At 40.9% G+C, this 21,427-nt stretch overlaps 2 protein-coding genes across 3 annotated transcripts in view; both read left to right on the forward strand.

Annotated features, from left to right (window-relative positions):
* Positions 1-1,394: 1,394 nt before the first annotated feature.
* On the forward strand, positions 1,395-6,810 carry anxa11b (annexin A11b; the record flags this gene model as incomplete). 2 transcript variants are annotated; one of them, XM_079237026.1, is made up of 14 exons in its annotated part: positions 1,395-1,836; positions 1,936-1,973; positions 2,147-2,290; positions 2,397-2,484; positions 2,603-2,697; positions 2,857-2,970; positions 3,203-3,293; positions 3,476-3,555; positions 3,699-3,755; positions 3,860-3,953; positions 4,128-4,223; positions 5,083-5,141; positions 5,271-5,393; positions 5,482-6,810. In XM_079237026.1, 14 exons carry the CDS (start codon positions 1,395-1,397, stop codon positions 5,539-5,541), a joined length of 1,581 nt encoding a protein of 526 aa, XP_079093152.1. In that variant the 3' UTR covers positions 5,542-6,810. The 2 variants fall into 2 exon arrangements, with proteins under 2 accessions (XP_079093152.1, XP_079093153.1); XM_079237027.1 differs by lacking the exon at positions 1,936-1,973 and having other exon boundaries at positions 1,395-1,799; positions 2,165-2,290.
* A 3,782-nt stretch (positions 6,811-10,592) lies between these two features.
* The window catches only part of LOC306733246 (disks large homolog 5-like), a gene marked incomplete at its 5' end in the record, with an annotated part of 28,895 nt that continues 18,060 nt past the window's right edge, over positions 10,593-21,427 (forward strand). Inside the window, 7 exons of the mRNA XM_079214455.1 lie at positions 10,593-10,890; positions 15,607-15,675; positions 16,351-16,519; positions 16,889-17,032; positions 18,514-18,697; positions 19,960-20,213; positions 20,613-20,925. Coding sequence (XP_079070581.1) covers positions 10,593-10,890; positions 15,607-15,675; positions 16,351-16,519; positions 16,889-17,032; positions 18,514-18,697; positions 19,960-20,213; positions 20,613-20,925 — 1,431 coding nt within the window. The remainder of the gene's footprint in view (positions 10,891-15,606; positions 15,676-16,350; positions 16,520-16,888; positions 17,033-18,513; positions 18,698-19,959; positions 20,214-20,612; positions 20,926-21,427) is intronic.

The raw sequence follows: 21,427 nt of genomic DNA on the forward strand, positions 1-21,427 counted from the left end.
TGTTGCTCAACACCAACACACGGGTTTCCTTTTTTATTTATTTATTTATTATAAAAGTATTTCAAAATGGCGTGCTGCTACTTTTATATAATGTGTTACGTGTCCCTCTTGGTATTTGTTTATACTGGATGCTAAATGCGAAGCAGCAACTTATTCGTCTGGGAGTAGGTTGGCGTGTAACGTTAACGGACCGCAGGGCGGGTACGAACTTTTGGGAGTCAAAGATGTTGGTGTGACATTTAACATTGGGTGTCACAGCATATGGGCGTATAGCCTATATATTATTGACAGATACAAGAGTACTGTAAAATCTCAGTGCTACAGCTAACGTTAGTCGGCGAGTTTTTGAAAACACAGGCCTGTGATTCTCTGCCTGGCTCTAAATGAATCACATTGTTACATCCGGGTACCTTTTGGTTGTCTGTAAATAACTGAAGAAGTCCTGTTTGTAGAGCTAAGCATTTTACTATTTGTACAATTTTGGTACTGCTACACTGTCAGGAAAACATCATGAAAGAGCTTGTTCTGCACAGCCTCAAGTAACAATAAAAAAATGTATATGTATGTATATGCAGTTTCTACCAGTACCTAGTTTCTTGTGTGCATGTAAACCAAGCGTATTTACAGTCTGCTTGATTATCGCTCAGTACAGCTGACAGACCTGCAGCTGTAATTAGGGTTTTGCTTGGATATGGGATGACACAGAGCCACCTTAACAGTTGTGTATTTCCAACAACAACTCTTCATTCTACAGTGCTTGGGAAATAGGAAGTACAACTTTAACTCTGTTGTCATCACCATGTGTTAAGGTATCAGGGCAAGATGGAAGTGGTGGGTTTCTGTCGTCATAATGGTGATGGTGTCAAGCGGCCTGTTGAGTGTAATCTGCAAGAGGCTCAAGTGAGGGCCTTGTCTGAAGTTGCAGCTCATTCATTAATTTACAGAAGTTGTGGGTGGAGTTTAGAGTGTTTTATTAGGATGACACCAAATGGGTGCAGGGTGAGACGGTAGGGTATCAGTTTGTTATTTTCATAGAACTGAGAAAATGTCATACTCGAAATAGATATTGCATAGTTCCCAGTCCAGTGTTTTAAGGTTGGCCCTTTTCAACCAATAGTTGTGTAACTACTTGAGGAACTAAACAGGGGGTTTTAACACGTCCATGTTTGTCTTACCACATCATAAAACCCACAGAGACTGAGAGAGTTATGAAGTACATTTAAACCTAACTTTAACAGGAAATACAACTCTAAAAAAAAAAAAAAAGAAGAAGAAGCCTGTGTTCCTTTTGAAATGGTTCCTAGAAAAGGTGCTGTGGTAACAAAGAGCCCTATGATGACCCTCATACGTCATAGTATAACGCCCCAACTTCATGTCACCCCTAGGTTCTGAAGATGAGCTACCCAGGATACCCACAACAAGGAGGGGGCTTCCCACCTCAACAAGGGGCATATCCACCCCAAGCAGGCGGCTACCCTCCACAGGCTGGCGGCTACCCTCCACAGGCTGGCGGCTACCCTCCACAGGCAGGCGGCTACCCTCCACAGGCTGGCGGCTACCCTCCACAGGCTGGCGGGTACCCTCCACAGGCGGGCGGTTACCCTCCACAGGCGGGGGGTTACCCTCCACAGGCGGGCGGATACCCAGCTCAGGCAGGCGGTTACCCAGCTCAGGCAGGAGGATACCCAGCTCAGGCTGGTGGTTACCCTCCCGCAGCGGGCGGTTACCTTCCTGCAGCAGGGGGCTACCCTTCCCAACCCGGAGGCTACCCTGCCCCAGCTGGAGGCTTCCCTCCTCAGGCAGGAGCTGGAGGCTATCCTTCCATGCCTCCAGGAGGTGAGGCTCCAAGATAGTCTATTGAATTGTGAAACTTTACATGCATACAAATTGTTCATACATTGCCTTTTGTATGTTACGTCAATATTTTCTTTGCAGGTGGAGGCTGGGGTGCAGCACCAGGCGGCCATGGAGCGGTACACACATTCTTATCTCACGCTAAACCACTGCAGTGCCACATTACTAATAACATATGGACTGACTTCAGCTGAATCTCTTGTTTGCTTAAATCACCTTATCTCCTACTTAAACCATATTTGCTCTATATGTCCCTGTGGACCTAGCACTTACAGCTGTCCTCTGTTTGCAGCCAGGAGGGGCTCAGCAGGGATACCCAGGGGGCCCCGCCCCAGGCCAGCCCATGCCAAGCTACCCCGGAGCCCCCGCGAATAACCCCTCAATGCCTGGGTATGGAAGTGGAGTACCGTCTAACGCTAAGGCACCTGGCATTTCTGTAAGATGCATTCATCTTCATCCTTGGACTTTCCTCAAACTATGTTCCAATGCACATCCAACTATTGTGCAGTGTTTTATCTGCTGATTTTTTTTATTTTTCATAGAAAGGGTTCAGAGGTTCTTTGAAAGACTTCCCAGGTGCTGATCCACTGAGGGATGTTGAGGTTCTTCGCAAAGCCATGAAGGGTTTTGGTCAGTAAATGCTGTTAAAAACCCATCTGAAGTGTTGTCACTCAACATTGATGACCATTGTATTTGGTCAGTCCCTTTTCATTCAACATCATAATTGATCCGGAAAAATATTTAACAGGCACTGATGAAAATGCCATCATTGAACTTCTGGGAAGCCGTACCAACAAGCAGCGGGTTCCAATGGTAGCAGCCTATAAAACGACTTATGGAAAGGTAATTTTTTTAATATTTCCTGACAAATTTGTTTGTTTGGTTGTATTTTTACAGTCGAACTTCATTCTGTAATCTGTTGCTCATCATTGTCCCTGTATTGCAGCTATATCCAGGCCAAGCTTGCTCTCATGGTTTTTTGTCTTGTGTGTTTCCTCTTAGGATTTAAGCCACGATCTGAAGTCTGAGCTCACTGGAAACTTTGAGAAACTGGTTCTCGCTATGATGAAGAGCTCTGCACACTTTGATGCATCTGAACTCCGAGAGGCTATAAAGGTTGGAAGCTTGAGTTGTTGTCTCAGCAGATTCTTCAATTTTGGTTTTGTAGTCCAAACCGCATGTTACTCATCATGTAGTTGGAAAATAAGAACAAAACTAACCTCTGAATGCATGTTAAGGCCATACAAGTTGAGAGATGAGTCATGGCTGATGACCTCTGACCATTTTATTGACTTTATTAAGCAGGTGTGTCTTTGTGTCTCACTGAGGCTTTTCTATATTTTTGCAGGGCGCAGGAACCGATGAAGCTTGTCTGATTGAGATTCTTTCATCACGCTCCAATGCAGAGATTCATGAATTCAGCAGAATCTACAAAGCTGGTGAGTTCTGATCTTGAGACTTTTTTTTTTTTTAATTCAAATTATTTAATTCAAATTTGATTGTAGGTAATGCAATTACCCTTTTGTTTGTGCTTCGAAAGAGAATTGAGAAAGAGAAATGTCTAAATATGCAAATATTATGCAAATGAATGTATAATAAAAAAGCCACACCTTCCTTCCAGAGTACGGGAAGAAGCTGGAGGACGCCATCAGCAGCGACACCTCCGGTCACTTCCGCAGACTCCTCGTCTCTCTATGTCAGGTAGCTGCTGCACAATTTCCACCTGATTCATAATTGGCTCTGTCAAAACAGATTTTGAACTCGCGTGAACCTTTTAGTTTTGACTGTCATTGTACTCCAGCCCCGACTGTATTAATGAACACGCCACGCCTTTCTCTATCTAGGGAAATCGTGACGAAAGGGAGACTGTTGACGTCGCCCTGGCCAAACAGGATGCGCAGGTACTGGTTTCAAGTTGGTTTTGTCGTTGTAACATTCTTGGAAATAAATTAGCACGTCTGATCATGTTCCTTGTTGATTTTATGTGTGTCTGCGTGGGCGACAGAAACTGTATGCTGCCGGGGAAAATAAAGTTGGAACGGATGAGTCTCAGTTTAATGCCGTCCTGTGTGCTCGCAGCAAGCCTCACCTTCGAGCAGGTGTGTAATTTCAAATTCCGATCGATTGCTTCCTTCCCGTCCTCTATTGAAGTTCACCGCGTGCCTTCTGTTGTTCCAGTGTCATAAACACACATGTTGACCTTTTCGATACGCGTTTCACACGCGTTTTCAAATATTATGACCAACTGTCTCGGCGTGCCTTGTCTTTATTAGTCTTCCAGGAGTACCAGCAGATGTGTGGGAGAGACATTGAGAAGAGCATCTGCAGGGAAATGTCTGGCAATGTGGAGTCTGGCATGGTGGCCGTGGGTACGTTCTTTGGGTCTCTTTTCCAAACCTCAACCAAAAGTGGCTTTCCAAAAACATGTTGAAGCTTTAAGTATATATTGAAGCCATTTGTCAAGATGTTTGTTTGGACTGGTTTTCCGGGAAGGACTAAAAATATCGTGCTGATGCAAACTGGCGACCGTTTGCCCTAAATACCTTTTTAATACTTGATGATTGATCAAAAGCAAACTCTCCAAATGTGTTATTTTAAAAGTGGAACATTTTGACAACCACAGCTGCATCAGAATACAGTTATTCATAGACCTACAGTTTGCAAGTTTGATTAAATCTGATTTAAAACCTAGCCTAGCCATTTTAGAATGTTATGTTTATGCAGATGTGCAATCAGAAGAACAGATTATTTGGTTGTTGTTGCGCAATACATTGAAGTTATTTAAAATGGGCCACACCACCAAAGAATTTGGCACCCAATTCCAGGAAACCAGTCCGGAATATCTTAAAATGTATTTTTGGTCCTTCCAATTGTTACGTCTTAAATGTAGTGAAGATTAGAAGAAAAGTGTATGTTTTGGGGAAATTATAATCTTTTGCAATAACAAAAAAAGGGCTGAGAGCAAAACCTTTTGGCAAAGGCAACACCTTTTATACACATCTTTTTCTGGTGTGGTCATTATTACTGCACTGAGTTTGAATGGACAGCATCAGTGTCTTATGTTGTCCACCTCAAGCCATCAGCGTTTGACTATTCTTGTATTTTCATTTACCTCTTTACAACATCTGTTGTATCTTGTCCCTTTTTAGTAAAACAAAAGTGTTAAAAATGTCTGGCTTTGCCGATTCCTAGAAGACTCATCTGTTTACATCTGCTCATTTTTCCCAGTGAAATGCATCAAGAACACTCCTGCCTACTTTGCTGAAAGGCTCCACAAGGCCATGCAGGTACATCATCGCATTGTATTCTACTTATCACCAACCAACTGTTTCCTGCACTGACATTGTTGTGGGGAGTCGGAGGAGAAGATGTCACTGCTGCAGTCAATGAAGTGTTGCGTTGTGATGTGTCGACAGGGAGCAGGGACCAAGGACACAACGCTCATCCGCATCATGGTGACCCGCTCTGAGGTCGACATGTTGGACATCAGACAGGCATATGTGAAGACTTACGGAAAATCACTGTACAATCACATCTCAGTAAGTCCCACAAACCATGTTGCGCTGACAGTTTTTACATTTCATGAACATATTTTGAAAACCATGTTGATTTTGCGTCGTTTCTCAGGGTGATACCTCCGGGGATTACAAGAAGCTGCTGCTGAAGCTGTGTGGAGGTAACGACTAAAAGGAAAGGAAGATAACCCTACATGAGGACAAAATATATGTCCACACTGAAACAATGTTATAGGATCATATATCACCTCTGATGCATGCAGTTTAAGTTAGTATTCCTATGGCAACAGTCATTGTTTCTTTTTTATTCTCTTAAGTATGATTACAATTATAAATGTTCTTTTATTTGTGCTGCTATATTGTAGTAAGTGATTGCCAAATAGTACATATATATTCATATGATTTTTTTTTTTTAAAGATGCAATAGATAGCTTTAAAATCTCGTACTTGAGTAAGATGTTAACTATATAATATATCTATACTATCTATATTATAGTATGGTATTTAAAATTTCCAACAAACTGCTAAACTGCAATTATCATTAAAGAAACATGTATTTGCAAGAGCAATAGAGTTTCAGAAAAATGTAAGATGCAGAGCAAGGCGAGTGTCTCGTTTATCTAATATTCAAAGTACATATACAAGGATTTATTGAGCTAATTACTTTATACATGCATTGTTTCTGTGTTACTCTGGTAAAGATTACCTCACCGCCAAGCATTTCAACAAAGTCGCGTGACTTTATTATTTAGCAAATGATGTCTGACTAAATCTCACTCAGAATAGATGTGATAATTTACTGCTCGTTAAACTAGCCACAATTAATTTTATTGTAAGAAATAACAATCTGCATCTGTCCGTGTTAACTAAAAATTTTTACTCCTGCTTGCAAGTCTATGCAATTTAGCTTTTTGTCTTGTATCAGCTTTTCAAAACTCTGCTGTTGTTCTTGAAGTGTAAACCTTTCCAATCATTGTTCGCCATTTACAGACAATGTTCTCTTTCTGAATGCTGAAAAGCCAAAGCCTACAGATGGATCATTTTGTGCCTTTTTGTCAGGGCTGCAGTGTAACATGTTGAACCCTAATGGAAGCTTCACTGTGGTTTATCTTGCCAACAATCTATAATCATACATGCACGATTGCAGAAATCCATATATTGTTAATTTCTCATCATTTTGTTTACTTTTTTCCTGAGTGTCTTTTACCGGTTTGTATGTTTTACTGCCAGTAGAGGGCTCTTTATTCACATGAGGTGCCATTTATCATGTCTGCTGCCTGAAAGTGTGTCTTTGAACCTAAGTCTACTTTGCAGCCATGTACAATAATAATGTTTGAAGTTCAATGGATGCCTTTTTAGTTTTCTAACATTTTGCTATTTGATAGTCCCAGTCTCACAAACAACCACTTCTCATTTCATTAAAAAAAACATTTTGGCATACCTGGATTGTCTTTGTGAAATGGGATCATGTGTTTTGCATGAAACATTGACTGTGGATTTTCTGCTCTGAGGCAGCACACAATGAGCAATTTGCATTTCAAAGGCGGCCTCATTTTCTCCACCTAGGTCGGTATTACAATGACTGCAGACAAACTCCCACCCTCTCCTCCCCCATCCTCAGAGCATCAAGAGCTGCACATTTTGCTAAAAGATGCGAGTAATGTGTCTTAAATAAGTGAAGTCTCTGCTTTGCTGTCTCATCTGAGAGGGGGAAATCATGTCCAGGTTTGCAATGGAGCTCAAGTTATATGGCAGAGAGAGCTTTTCTCAAGGCTATAAATAGTGTCCATATTGGAGACACGGATGTCCTAAAGTCTTATTTCTGTTGTGCTCACTGGCCTTTAAGTGCAGCCGCAGAGGGGCTGTGATGGGGAGACAAATGACTTCACCGAGCCGCACTTCTTCTACACCTTTCTCACTTCACTACTTTTCATATGCGCTCAAAATGAAAAGCCCCCACCAGCCGGGGGACAAAGAGGGATGAATATTTGATGTTGGTATTTGTGTATTTTCTCTCAAACCCAAACCTCCTTCAAAATATATAGGTCAAAAGGGAATCAGCGGGGCCTCCCATTTGGTTTGCTTTTACTTTCAAAAAACAAAACAAAACACTTCCCTGATCCTGATTTCTAGAAGAAGAAAAAAAGTGCTTTAATTATTTAAATGTGGACTTGCTGCACTCTTTCCGGGGCTTGATCACACTTAGATGCACACACATGCAAGGGATGCACTTATTGGAGACGTCAGACTTGTGCCAATGGGAATCGTGCCAATCGACAGCATCTGTCTGCGTCATCAGTATCGGCGGTACTTGGGAGCTGTGAAGGTCAGCCTTTAAATTAGCCCTCACACTTCCTATCATAACCCCGGAGCTTTCTCTTTTCTTTAATGACTAAATAAGGGTTTTTTTCTTTCTTCTTTAATTTGGAGTGACTCATCGCAAGAAAATGTGACTTACATTTCATATCACAAATGTAAATCAAATAATAGCAATTGTATGTTTAACATGAGTTATTTAACTACTTTGATGCCAAATGGCCCATGTTTTAGCTTGAATTTTCTTGTTTTATATGGTTATTTTGAAGAAAACATAAATGAAGCATTTTGACAACTGATAGCTTTAACCATAATCTGAAAGAATACATCTAGTTTAGCAAATCTATTGAGATTAGTCCATGTTTTACCTTAATTCACATCGCCATCACTGGCCTCTAATGTTAATACGGTAGACGATCAGTAAAAGTAAGCATTGAACAAATTGTTTATTTGCAGTGGATTTTCTCCAGCCGTCCAATGAGGAATGTGCAGTTAGGAGACATTTGGTTGCCAGGCACATAATCCTGCTTTAAACTTCATGAGTGCATATAAGCAAATTACAAACCCGGGGATTAGATGAACAACACATAATGAGATGCAGCAGCAGATATCACTATCCATCCTGCAAAGCTGCAGCCTGCACGGCTTGAGCTCCATCCTCTGATATTTGACAAAAATAAAACCTGTCCAACCTGTTCCTTTTATTTGTGTTTGCAGTCGGCAGAGGTCCAGCTGAGGAAGAGCAGCACACTAACTGTCAGCAGTGACAAATTACTCTATAAAGGTCTTAATGTTTTCACTGCATTGTTTGAGGCTTTTTGGGTGAAAGAGACCCTTGTTTCAATCTAGTGTGATGGTTTTATAAATTTACATAATTCATAAGCATTCCAACTAGTTTTCTTGGTGAGCGCAAAATGGATTTCCCCTGCAGGAAAACAGAAATGAGTAGTTACATAACCACTTACATTGTTAAAGCTGCTAAACTTCAGTAAGGAAATGTTTAGGCACAGTGTGTTCGGCATTAAGCTCTAAAGCCAGGCCCTGTGCGCACCAGCTAGCTCCTGATGAGTCACAATCCTCATAAAGGATATACACTGAATACACTAAAGCCCCTTAATAATACAGTGCACTGTCAGCAATTATGGTAAACGAGTTAAAAGATTTCCACATTGAGCTTCTCTGCATGCAATTCATCTGTCTGTACTTAGGCTACAGATAGGCACACATAAATAATAGGTGTGATTCCATTGTCTGCATTTAGAACATTTGTTTCTTATTAAGGATATGTGACTTCAGCCTCCATAGAGATCGGATGGATTATGTGGAGCAGAAGAAAGCTCACAGAGCTGGGCAGATGTGTCAGGGGACAATCCAGATGAGGAACAGGCAACTATACAATCCAGAGGTATATAATCTGGTCTGAGAAGAGATCAAATCATGAAGTAAAAGCTCCTGGATTTCCCGTATAGATAAATAATATCTAGCCTAATCAGTGAACAGATGAGGCTGTATAGGAAGCAAAGACCATATTCAATAATTGCATGATTTGTAATGCTGTAATATGTATACAACTGCATTACTGTAAACACTGTTTGCTCCATTGTGCACAATGAGCATTGGTGCACAATTGTTTTTACTCTATTTAGTAATAGTTAAAAAGTATTTCTATTCAAATATACCTACACTACCAAGTACTCATTATACAGAATGGCCCTTTTCAAAAACAAAAATATGATATTATTGGATTATAATTAGTGATTCCTTAATGTGTGGATAGCTTTAATGTTGCTGCTGGTAAATGAAATACATTATTTCCTCTTATCTGTAGTGCTCTTTTGTTAGTCTAGATTGTTTTGGTGTGAGTTACCGATAGTTTTGGAGATATGGTTTGTAGAGATGTCTGCCTTCTCTCGAATATAGGACTATATAGCTGTCTGTTCATGGTGCTCAAAGCACCCAAAACATATCATTTGAAAACAGCTCAACAGTTTCCTCCCAGAAAATCATCACCCAGTTACTTAAAATAATCCACAGACCTTTTTGTGTGCGGTTCTGCTGAACAACAATATATATCAAGGTCTATAACAATACAATCACAGTGTCTTAGTTGATTTATACTTTGCAATGATAAACTCACTCAAATAACCAGTTACTAAAGCTGTCAGATAAATGTAGTGGAGTAAAAAGTACAATACATTTCTCTGAACTGTGGAGTAGCTTAACGTGGACATACTATAGTATAGTTAGTACAAACCCCTCAAATGTGCATGAAGTAGCCACAGTAGCCTATTTGAGTAAATGTACCTAGTTACACTCCGTACTAAGGTAGTATGATAACCGTATAATAGTTTTCGTAATGGGAATTAAAGCAGCGGGAGAGCCAGGTGCGTCTACAAACAAAGCCCCGCCTACTTTTACCTTAAATGTCCATTGCACGGAAATATGATTGGCACAGAGCTACAGCTGCTTGGACGGTGAGACATGGCGGAGTTTGTAGGCTGACAACAGGGAGAGAGCGAGAGAGGCTCTTGGAGAGTTTGTTTTTACACTTTTCAACATGTCGAAAGAACTTGATTTCAGGACGACAATGTCTCCGTAACGTGTGCGCAGCGGAACTTAAAAGGCAGAGACGTCTCCTTTTTTTTTTTTTTTGTCGAGAAGGACGGAGCGGCGGTTGGGAAAATGTGTTGTCATCTTCGCGCAGTCAACAGCCTTGGGCAACAAATATGGCTACTTCTTGTGTATCCTTCAATTCGGGTTGAAAACCGTCCTGACTGGGTCGACTGGGATAGTTTCGGCGAGTTACGACAGTAGTGGGAAGTGAAGTTGACTACCAGCAACGTAAAGACGCTGGGTTTTGTCCCCGAGGCTGGTTTTGGTTAAAACCCGAAGCGCAGCGATACAGAGATGGAGCCCAAGCATAAAGAGTTGTTGGAGAAATGTTACCAGAACTTGGTGGAGTCGATAACAGATGCGGACCGTGTTGTGGATGTTTTGGCTCACTGCGGGACCCTCAGCCAGTCTGAACGCTACGAGCTGGGACACAACTGCTCCAGCAACTCTGAGAAAGTGGACCTTCTCCTGAAGATACTCCTGAGTAAGGACAGAGACCATTTCGCAGAGTTTTGCACGGCCCTGGAGAAGACGCACCCTCACCTGCACTCCGTGCTGCTGAATGGCACCGGACCAGTGGATCACACAACCGGTAAGAAGCAGAATATGTATCCGACGCTTAATAACAATGAAGCAGTGCATTGTCGTGCCTGAAAGAAAAGCCATGTATAAGAGTAGATTAGCGAGGAAGCATGTTTAGCTTTTATGAATGGTGTGTTTAGTGTGTCCTCGTTTTGTTTTGAAAATGGTCGAACCTGGTTTCGATCTTGCTCTGCTCATGATCTCACTACCATTAGGGGTATTGACCATATGTCAAGTTGATGAAGGGCATGGGTTTTCCTTTGGTCAAGTATAAAGAGAGAGAGAGAGAGTGGGCTTCACTATCATGTGACCTGATGCTTATTTACACTCACACTACTGTGCTTGTTTCCTTTTCCATGTCACTAAAAGCACAGCCTGCCAGCCCTTTGCGAAAGTATTTAATGGACCTAAAAAGACTCAAACAATCGTGTGTGTGGAAATCAATAACCCACTGTCAAATGAATGAGTAAAGAATTAAATGTGTTTTTAATGCACACAGACTTACTATAAAGGGATAATATATATAGTGTAGTTTGATTTAATTTGGGTCTGGGTACAAACAACAATTCAACTTTTTTTTTTTTTTTTTTTTTAAATGAAAAATATAAATTACTTGAAAAAACAGATATTGAAAAATGTTCATAAAAAAATCCCAGAGCCCAAGTTGATATGCTCACATTGCTTGTTGGGCTGCAACTAACAATTATGTTCATTAGCAATTCGTCTGCTCATTCATATTTTGATTTAATTATTTGCTCTATGAAATGTGAGGAACAGTGAAGAAAGTGTTCCATTAAAATGTCCCACGGCCCAAGGAAATGTTTTCAAATGGCTTGTTTAGTCTGTACTACAGACCAAAACACAAAGATATTCACTTCACCATCACATCAGACGGAGAAATGCTGCAAATCCTTAATTGAGAAACTGTAATCTGCAAAGGTTTTATCAGTCAATCAAAAAGAATTGTAATTTTTCATCCAAACTATGGTCATTCGTTTCTGGATCAACTAATACATTTACTTCATTATTTATATTTCAGCACTACAGTACACGTTTTTGGATATAACAGATTTTTGTTTTTAGGCCTGCATTTCTCGCCATCCTGTCTAATTATTTTGTGATGCATTTACTCTTCTCTGCAGTTCATTCACAGTAATATGAGGTGTAATTATGTTCCCCTCTTTGCTTATAAAAATACACCACCTATCCTACTCCGCAATCAATATCGCTAAATATGTGTTTCTACCTCACGGCTGAATCCTAAAGCTGCAGAAATACTGTTTTCATGATGGTAAAACATTTATCCTCAAATTCAGAGTGAAAAGCTGCTCACAATTTATGTCCAAATACTTATATCTACACATAATATTCAGCAGCAGTAACACACAATTGCACACAGGTACATGGTTCTTGTTCAGCACATCTACTGCACCTTTGCATTTCAAAAGCAATATTTGCATTGCTAGTTACTTTGTACACGTTCAACTATTGCGTTGTGAGGTGTTAATTATGTATTTATTCTGTCCTCATTATTAATGCGCCAACTGAAGCTGCAGAGTGAGTCTATTTGTCTAAGCTTTTACGCTGCATTTCACAATCGTGCACAGAGTCTAAAAAGGAGTACTGATAGGCTTTCTGCTGCTGTAGAGGGTTTCACACATGAACATGATTTGGACTGCTCTTCGTAGCCTGCAGCTCCCTGTTGGTAGTCACACAGGACGCAAATGGGCTGAGCTGCTTTTTGCTACTGGGCAGACAGGTTCCTCCACTACACAGCCAAAAGAAGGGCCTTTCCCCAGGAAAACAGTAGCTAGTCATAGCCTATGTTTTCAAATGGTGTGCACAGGCTTGATCTAACTACTCCCCAGTTACCCAGAATCCCAGAGGGTGAGAGAGCTAGATCATCTTTGAAATCAAAACAAATGTTAATGAGTGAGAGCTTCATTAGTTAACCCCAGCAGGTACTCTAAAATTAAACCCCAGAGAAACAACAGAGATGCTAAATGTAGCCGAATGCAACAATCACAGAGCCGTAAGATTTTCACTGCTGTTAATATTGTTTGTTTTCAATAAACTGATGTCCTAGTTATATAACCATAGCTTCAGGGCTGGATACCTTTTTTTTTGTTTTTTTTTTTGTTTTTTTGTTTTCGGATTGTCCTCACCTTTTCTAGAAGAACAATAACATGACTGTAACGAATCAGAAGGGTGTGTATCGCGGCTGACGTGTTCGCTTTGCTGCAAAATAAGATGAGAGTTCAAATGCAGCTGCGCAAATGACTCATATAACTCCATAACATTACACCCTCAAATTGTTAAAACCCCAAGTTTTTGACAAATTAAAAGTTTGACTTGATAATGGAGCTAATTGGTCAAGAAGTTCATAAAGATAAGTAATATCTGCACCAAGTTCCTCTTTTAGTTGTTGAGACATTTCACACTGGACCACAACAATTATTTATCTTGGCACAATTGTCATCTGTACCAAACTTCATTGCAATGCAATAGTTGTTAAACCGGAAGTCTGATTTTACGCACAAAAGTCTGTTAACAGGTCTTGTGGAGCACTACTATATATGTGACTACTGTTGTGTAAAGCTTTCTCCAGAGGGACTTGCATGAAATCTGACTAATTACCTCACGGTCATCTCTTTAAAACATTACAGCAGGAAAATAATAGATGTAAAAGATTGATGAATTATGTGCAATGGAAAGTGTGCAGTACAGTGAATAATGTATTTACATATGAACATCGAGTTCACAAATTCAACACTGGATGCTTGTTTATCTCTACTTTAATTGCCAACGAGATAAATTAATATCTTTTCTGCCTTCCTGAAACTAGATGCCAGAAGGACACTTGTTGTTCCATCAATAGAAATAAAACATGTCCTCGTGGACTAGCACAATTTTAAATTGTTAGGAAGTTAAATGTAATTTAGGATTAAAAGCTCTGTCAGATCTGAGCAAGAACATTAAACTATTTTCATGGACAATGCACAGTATTTACCAGATAGTTGAGTACCAGATGTGATCTTTAGATGTGAAGCACTTTGAATTGCCTTGTTGTTTGAAATGTGCTATACAAATAAACTTGCCTTGCCTTTTGAGATAAATGTTTTAACGTAGGTTAGAATATGCACAGTTTGCTGTGACCTTTGGACAAGAGATCAACTTAAATGAGATACTTGAGGGGTGAGGGTCATACTGCAGCGAGGTCACATGACTTCCACACGGGCAGAAAAAGTGAGCTATGACACGGTGAACCTTTCCCATTGAGACACTGTCTGCTCAAACAGAGTCATGGGAAATTTAAGCTAGAGGGAGAACAAAGAGAGCTTGATCCATGGGATGCCACGGTTCCTGAGGCACATCAGTCTTTCTTTTTTTTTTTTTTCTTTCAGTCCTTTGCTGGGAAAAAGAGGGGTGAGCCATGTTAGCTGGGCTCCTTCCAGTCTTAATCAAACTCAGTCTCCTTTAGCTAGTGGGAACTTATCCAGCTAGGGATTGATTTAGAGTACTGGGACGTGGGTAAATAGAATCGTTTGTCATGCTCCCGCTCCCAGTCGAGCGCTAGACTTTACATCAGGCCTGGAAGTTGCTGATTTAACTGAACTGAACTGTAAGCTGCTCCTCCCACAGCCAAGTCAGATCTCAGTAAATGTCCACTGCTGGTTGTTTGATCACTTGTGCAGTCTGTTAAACATCTCAAGCCTTTTTCCTGACACGCTTAAAAGGTGGAAAATTTGTGGAGGTCCTTCTTACTAGATTCACATTTGATGAAGAGTTGAAACAATTCAACCAGCAAAACATTAATATACCATACTTTTCACAATCTGTTCATTGTTTAAGTCAGTCAAACATTATTATACATAAATAAATTTGAGGATGTACTATTTTCTTTACCTTTTTTGGTTCTATTGAAAATTGTGATGGGTTGTTTATACTGTTTTCTGACAGTTTTTTGTGTGTGTGTGTGTGTGTGTGGCTAAACATTTGAAGCTAGCCCTATCAATACTGGATTTTTGCAGCTGATGCCAATATTTGAGACTTCCAATAACAATACATCCACCAATGGTCTTATTGGTGGACTTGACATAAACATTTTGAGAGTTTCTTTAAAATGTGTTTTTAAGAATTGTGCTGAGTGTCATCACAATGATCTGATAGATGCTATAAACGCACACAAAATATTTGTAATGGCTTTCATTAACTAATTAATACTTTTACCAGTGATGGAATTTTATTTTGCTTTCAGACTCTTTTCAGGAATTACTATTACATTTTTTTAAATTGCATGATATTCTCCATAATACTTCCAGTGTTGTACAGAGGCTCCCTTTCTGTACAGTTATTATGAATCACTGTAGGCTATAAAAGAAGGGGCTTTCACAGGGGGGACGTTGTGATGTTGTCAGAGGAGATAAAAGGAGAAGCTCTGAGGCTGCAGCCTCTTTGGGGCCCTGGCTAGTCAGTATTCAAGCTTGCTGCCCAACTGATAATTAGCCACACTCTGCTGTCAGCACACAGCGTCGTCATCCCAAGTTAGGGAAAGTCCCACCTTATTATGCCTTCAGCTGGACTTTTTTTCAGTGAAGGCCCCCGAATGTAACCCAAGCTCCACAGCTTTGCTGTACCACACAATGCTGGAGATATTCATCTGACTATAATGCAGACACGGTCGAGTACACTCACAACTGACTTTAATGTTTTGTTCGCCTCACAGGGTCCACTTACAGCATCTTGTCCACGATGCCGTCAGATTCAGAAAGCAGCAGCTCTCTCAGCAGCTTAGGTGAGTGTGGCGCTCATGGTGGTGTTGTAGAAATGTCAGCAATAAAATCATTATCTCCCTGGGGGTGGGAAAACAAAAAACAAGTGTTTGATGGGTTGTGAGAAAGTAGTTGTCAAATAATAGTCAGTCATTGGTGCCTGTTTAGACGCTGAGCACATGCAAGTGATTACACAGATGTGAGAAGGATTTTGAAAACCGCACAGACCTGTTACATTTAGTCATTCTCTGAGGGAGAGAGGATTTGACTGGTCAATCCCACCAAAAGGGAAACCAAACTTTGATTTGTATGGTTGGAAGGATTCCTGTGTAATGTATTTATATGTTTTGAGGTTAATGAGTACAACAATGAGGGAGATTTTGGCTGCAAAAATCGTGTGTGTGTGTCAAAGAGCTCTTGCTTGTGATTGGTTAATATTTACAAAAATTAAGTTCAGTCCGAGGATCTTGCCAGTAAAGTAGTCTTTTGTTCGCGTTTTCATTTTGTCTTTCTAGCCTGCACGTTTTCAGTAAAACGTTGAAAGAAAAAGAACATGGACTATAGTTGTGTGACACCAGTTGTGTGTATCTATTATCTTGACTGAGCATTTAAGAGAAAAATATGGAGCTGCACAAATGCCCCCATCGTTTGCGCTTTACAAATGGCACATGCCACCAGTGACATGCTGACTCACGCAGGTACTCCCGGTCAAGCCTCCTCCCCTCCACCCGCTCACATGGACAGCCACCAGGTTAACGAGAAGATGGAGACGGTTCTGTTCCAGCTCAGACATGTGACCCGTGAGAGGGACGAACTGCGCAAACGTCTGGCCCTCTCTTCACCTGGAACCACCTTCGATGACTGCAGGTACTGTTCTGATCTCAAGCACCTAACTGCCTGTTTTCCAAAACAAACATTGACAGAAAAGCGCAGTGATCCTGTGTATACCTGCACTCTGTGAATGGAGGCATTTTGCCAAGTTCAGCTTTTTAAAAGCAACAAAGAAACGAGGGAAGTACGGTCTTATGTGACGCAAAGTTGTTTAAAGATGTGCTTAACTCTGTAAAACAAGAGGGTAGCATAGGATTTTAATGATGCCTCTCTTCCCTAGTGTTCCCATGAGCGCAAAGTGTGTATGATGTTTAGCTCACTCTTGCTTCTCTCATGTGGTGTCTTAAAACTTGATTTTGAATGCATCACAATTTTGTTCTTCTTTCTTCCCTCCCTGTGAAATAGACCAAACTCAAAAGCAGGTCACGACTACGAGCGTCTGAAGCTGCAGTGCATGAAAGCGATGGCAGACCTGCAATCCCTGCAGAACCAGCACAGCACCACCCTGAAGAGGTGCGAGGAGGCTGTGAAGAAAGCAGACTTCTATCAGTGAGTGGATAGCCCTACTACAGGGCTTTTTTGTAAATCTTTTAACAGCCGTAGCATTTGTTCTCTATGCATTCACCCTCCGCCTGCAGGGTTTTAGCTGGTATTCCGTTCTCCCTCTGACATATTCACAACAGATTGCATAGAACAGATTTAACTTTTGCGAGAGTAATCAGGATGAAGCCTTTATCAGTTGAGCCTTAAAAACATCCTGACAACCCTTCATCAATTTAATTTTGTGATTGTTTTAGAAAAAGACTGTTTTTATTGTCTTCTTAGCGGCGTAAATCCTAAGTCGTCATTTCAGACCAAAGGTTCTGAGCAGAGGCTGAATTACGTTCCCAAAGGAATCCCCTTCTTGAAAAGTTCATACCAAAGCGTGCTCTGTAATCATCATCTGAACCCTGTGTGGCATGGCACGGCATCTGTGCCATGAGGATAATGCTACCAACACAGCATTTGTTGTCCTGTGAAATAAGCCGAGTCGATGTGAAAGGGAGGCTGGTCCACTTGTGTGATTTAATGATGCCATACTGTCTCCAAAGTGTAGGGAGCCAACATCTGGCCCTAAATACAACCAGGCAGATGACAGATTATTGCCATTTTAAGCCGCTCCTTCTGGGCCCTGTTTGCACATCAGAAAGTATGTTTAGTATTGTCCTTTCTGTCTCTGCACTCATCAATTCACACTCAACACAATCCTCTGTGAATGGAAAAACACATTCATGCCCAACCAGTGCATTGTACTAAAATCAATAAATCGCTTAACACGTACCTGTACTGTAGGCTAGCATTAGCACGCAGTAATTCTGGAGGATACGATGTCTGTACTGTTACCAGTTTTACATAAAATGCTGTTTATACTGGCATAAAACTAATTGGCATCTTTGAAGTTGCCTGAAGACCTGAAAAGAAGAATCCTGAGTGAGATATGTTGACAATATTCAATATTGACCATGGAATTATTTTACCTAAATACCTAAGTAAGGACTTAAAAAATGCATAACTACCAGGGTGCATCGGAGAGTAGCTTTCGACTACAAGTGGCTCGCTAGAAACCCAGAGTTAGCTTGAACTTGTCTCTGGTTGTAGCCCATACTTATTTATTTCATCTGATTTTCAATTAAGGTGGAGATTAAAGCAAGTAATGACTAGAAGGACATTGGTCATCAAAAGACGCGTAACTTCAAGTCAATACCTAAAAACTATTGGCAGGAATGTGAGCAGAACACATTTAAAAATGAGCACTGTGCTGTTTTTATATCATTCTTGAATTTCACTTCTTTTTTTTTTTCGGACATTCTGTAGCGCAAACAATGCTTAAAAAAACCCCAAAACATATATTACGAGCAAAATAACTATTAGATTATTTGTTGGTCTGTGACTCCTAAGGCATGGTCATATTTCTTTGTGCTGTAATGCTGATTTTAAACTCGGCTGGCAGTGCCCACAGCCTGATGTTTCTGTCTGTGATCTCTCCGCAGTACGCTGCACAGCCGTCTGGCAAGCGAGCAGGCCCAGCTGAAAGACGAGCTGGAGGCGGTGAGACAGGACAACATCCAGCTGGTCAGGGAGCACAACCATGTGAAGCAGGCCTGCGAGGAGCTGAGGAGGCTGCGTGACGACGACCAGAGAGAGGTGGCTGAAATGAGGATACTGCACCAGCAGGTACTCGTGGAACTGTCAATCCCATCTACATTCATGCTTACACGGCTACAAATGAGAATACATAATCTGGTGCAAACGGTCCGACTGATTCAATCATTTGCATTTTGACATTCGAGACAGAAATCAATGCATTCCTCGTCCAAGACAACAACATCATTCAGAGAAATGCGGTCAGACAAGCTCGTACTCCCATGTCTCCATCATTCTTTCAAATTAGACAAATTACTTGCCGTGCATCCTTTACTGTTTCACCGTCGGTTGTATTTAATGATCTGACCTTCTGACTGCAGTCAGACAATATGTCCATCAGGGAATGTCTTACGTGGCTCTTTGATGGTATGGATACATGCCTCATTAACCTCAGAGCTCATGTTCAGCGTCGGTCAAATTGGGACTCAAATGATCTCCCTGATGTCAGTCCAAAGTCGACCTTTTATTGTCTAATTGTTAGACAATAGTGACATAAAATGTATCTTGAAGTATATGTGTGTAGGACTTGGATTAGAGGTAGACCTGGTCTGGACCAAATGATACATGATGTAAACATGATTTGATATATGGACCTAGAGGCATCTCATTCATTGAGCAGTCTAACCTCGACTGAACTTTGAACATTGTAGTTAAACTAACCACTATACCACCAGAAGGCCCCAGGATGTCTTCCTTGACTGTAGCACATAGATTGAATATATGCACATATAATAGTAGTTTAATTTATGCATTTACTCTACTATCGAATATCTTCTGGTCTTGGTGCAGTTGTTTAGAACAGACTAAACAAAGGGAACCAAACAGGCAAATTCAAAGGTTAGTTTCAATCGCACCAAACTGGTTGGGTGTGAAAGCACTGTTATTGTTATGACTTTTTTTTTTTATAGACATTGGAAAACTTGCACTACTTTTCTGTTTGTGTTTTTCCATAAATGTAAAGGTCAAAGCTTTACAGAATCTGGCTTTAGGTTTTGCTCTGGCCTGCTATGCTACCTCAGCTCACAGTTGAAGACTACACTTCTGGTTGATAACTTTTATTTAAATTAACAGTGCTTTGGCACAAAAATTTGCTTAATCTGTTAAAACGTCATTATTTACATTAAAGCTGACTTGAAAAAGGCATGACCAAATCTCATCTTTATATTATGTAAAACATGTTATTGCATTGTTTGGCGGCATCCTTAGTGTTCTTATTTAAATGCACCGCAAATGGATGAAACGAGTTGTCTCATTGTACCCCTCTAATTCAGAAAGAATTATGTCATTTTCAGGTGATGAGAGAGGGCTCCTCTGATGTCCTCAACAAGCTTTATGACACAACTGTTGACAAGTTGGAGGCCTTGAAGAGTGACTTTGAGGCTCTGAGGAAGCGCTACAACGAGAAGACGGCCGGTCACAACGCAGACCTCAGTCGCCTGGACCAGGCTGAGGAAGAGAACCACCGGCTGCAGAAACAGCTGGATATGCTGCTTAAGCAGAGAGATGCTGCCATCCACTATCAGCAGCAGTACTCGTCTATAAGAAGGTATAGCCGGAAATATCACAGACACGCACTCGGAGCTGCGCACGCACACACACACTCACAAAGCAGCTGTAAAAAGTCTAATGATTAACAGCAGTTGCAGCAAACTTTGCTTCAAACTCAGTACTTGAGCCAAGGTCAAATCTGCACAGTGCTTAAAACTTTCTTAATGCAAGGCAGATAAAGCTTTGCCTTTTTGGGCATATGCTTTCCCATTTTAACTTTTCATTCATGATGCTGAGATTGCAAGCTTGGTCACTTGCTGTTTTTGTCTCTGTTTCTATTATTTTAATTAAAACATTTTTTTTTGAAGCAATTCAGAAAATATACAAATGTTGAGGGTGACCATTTATAAAGAGCATTAGTTTCATGAAACTCAATTTAATTATCGATGTGGTGCAGGTTTGACAACACACAGCAAGAACTGTCCAAAGCCACAGCCCAGAACAAGGAGCTGCAGCGAGAGATGGACAGGTTGCAGTCGGAGGCGACTCGGCAGAAGACCCAGCAGCTCAAGGCGGTGAAGGACGGCGAGAAATACAGGGAGGAACGGGACTCTGTGATCAACGAGTACCGCCTGATCATGAGCGAACGAGATCAGGTGATCAAAGAGGTGGACAGGCTTCAGACTGGGCTGGAGTTGGCCGAGGCAAAGCTGAAGAACACTTCCTCAGAGAGACGGGTGGCCAGCGAAGAGCTAGAGGCTCTCCGACAGGTAACGGCTGAATCACAGGGTCCTTAGCCCCTTCTAAGAATTCATTTGGGTTAAATATTTTATATTGAGGTCCTGATTGGACAGTCCTGATTGGATCATGGAATTGTCCGGTCATCATTAATTTTGGCAACACAAGGAGATTATTTAGGCTAGCTAAAAGGCAATCATGTGTCATCATTGGTATTGAAAGACTACAGTCCAGTATGAGTCACCCAGCCAATAACAAAAACTCAAAACGAACGCAACAAATAAACCTTTTTAAAAATTAACAAAACGACTTTATAGGACGTTTGTTAGTCGCACCTTTTTTGGTCATTGAGATAAGATAATATTTTATTGTTTGAGTGTCACAGCTGCACAGTAACCAGGACAAATAAGTAGGTCACGATAAGTAGGTGAACGACACGAAGTAGAACTAAATTAGAAAAACAACATTTCATGTATCGGAGTGAGTTAGAAAAATCTGGAAGTTTTACTCTCGTATGATCTCTATCGCCCACTT

Source organism: Taurulus bubalis (genome assembly GCF_910589615.1).
Source record: "Taurulus bubalis genome assembly, chromosome: 2".
Classification (NCBI taxonomy): Eukaryota; Metazoa; Chordata; class Actinopteri; order Perciformes; family Cottidae; genus Taurulus; species Taurulus bubalis.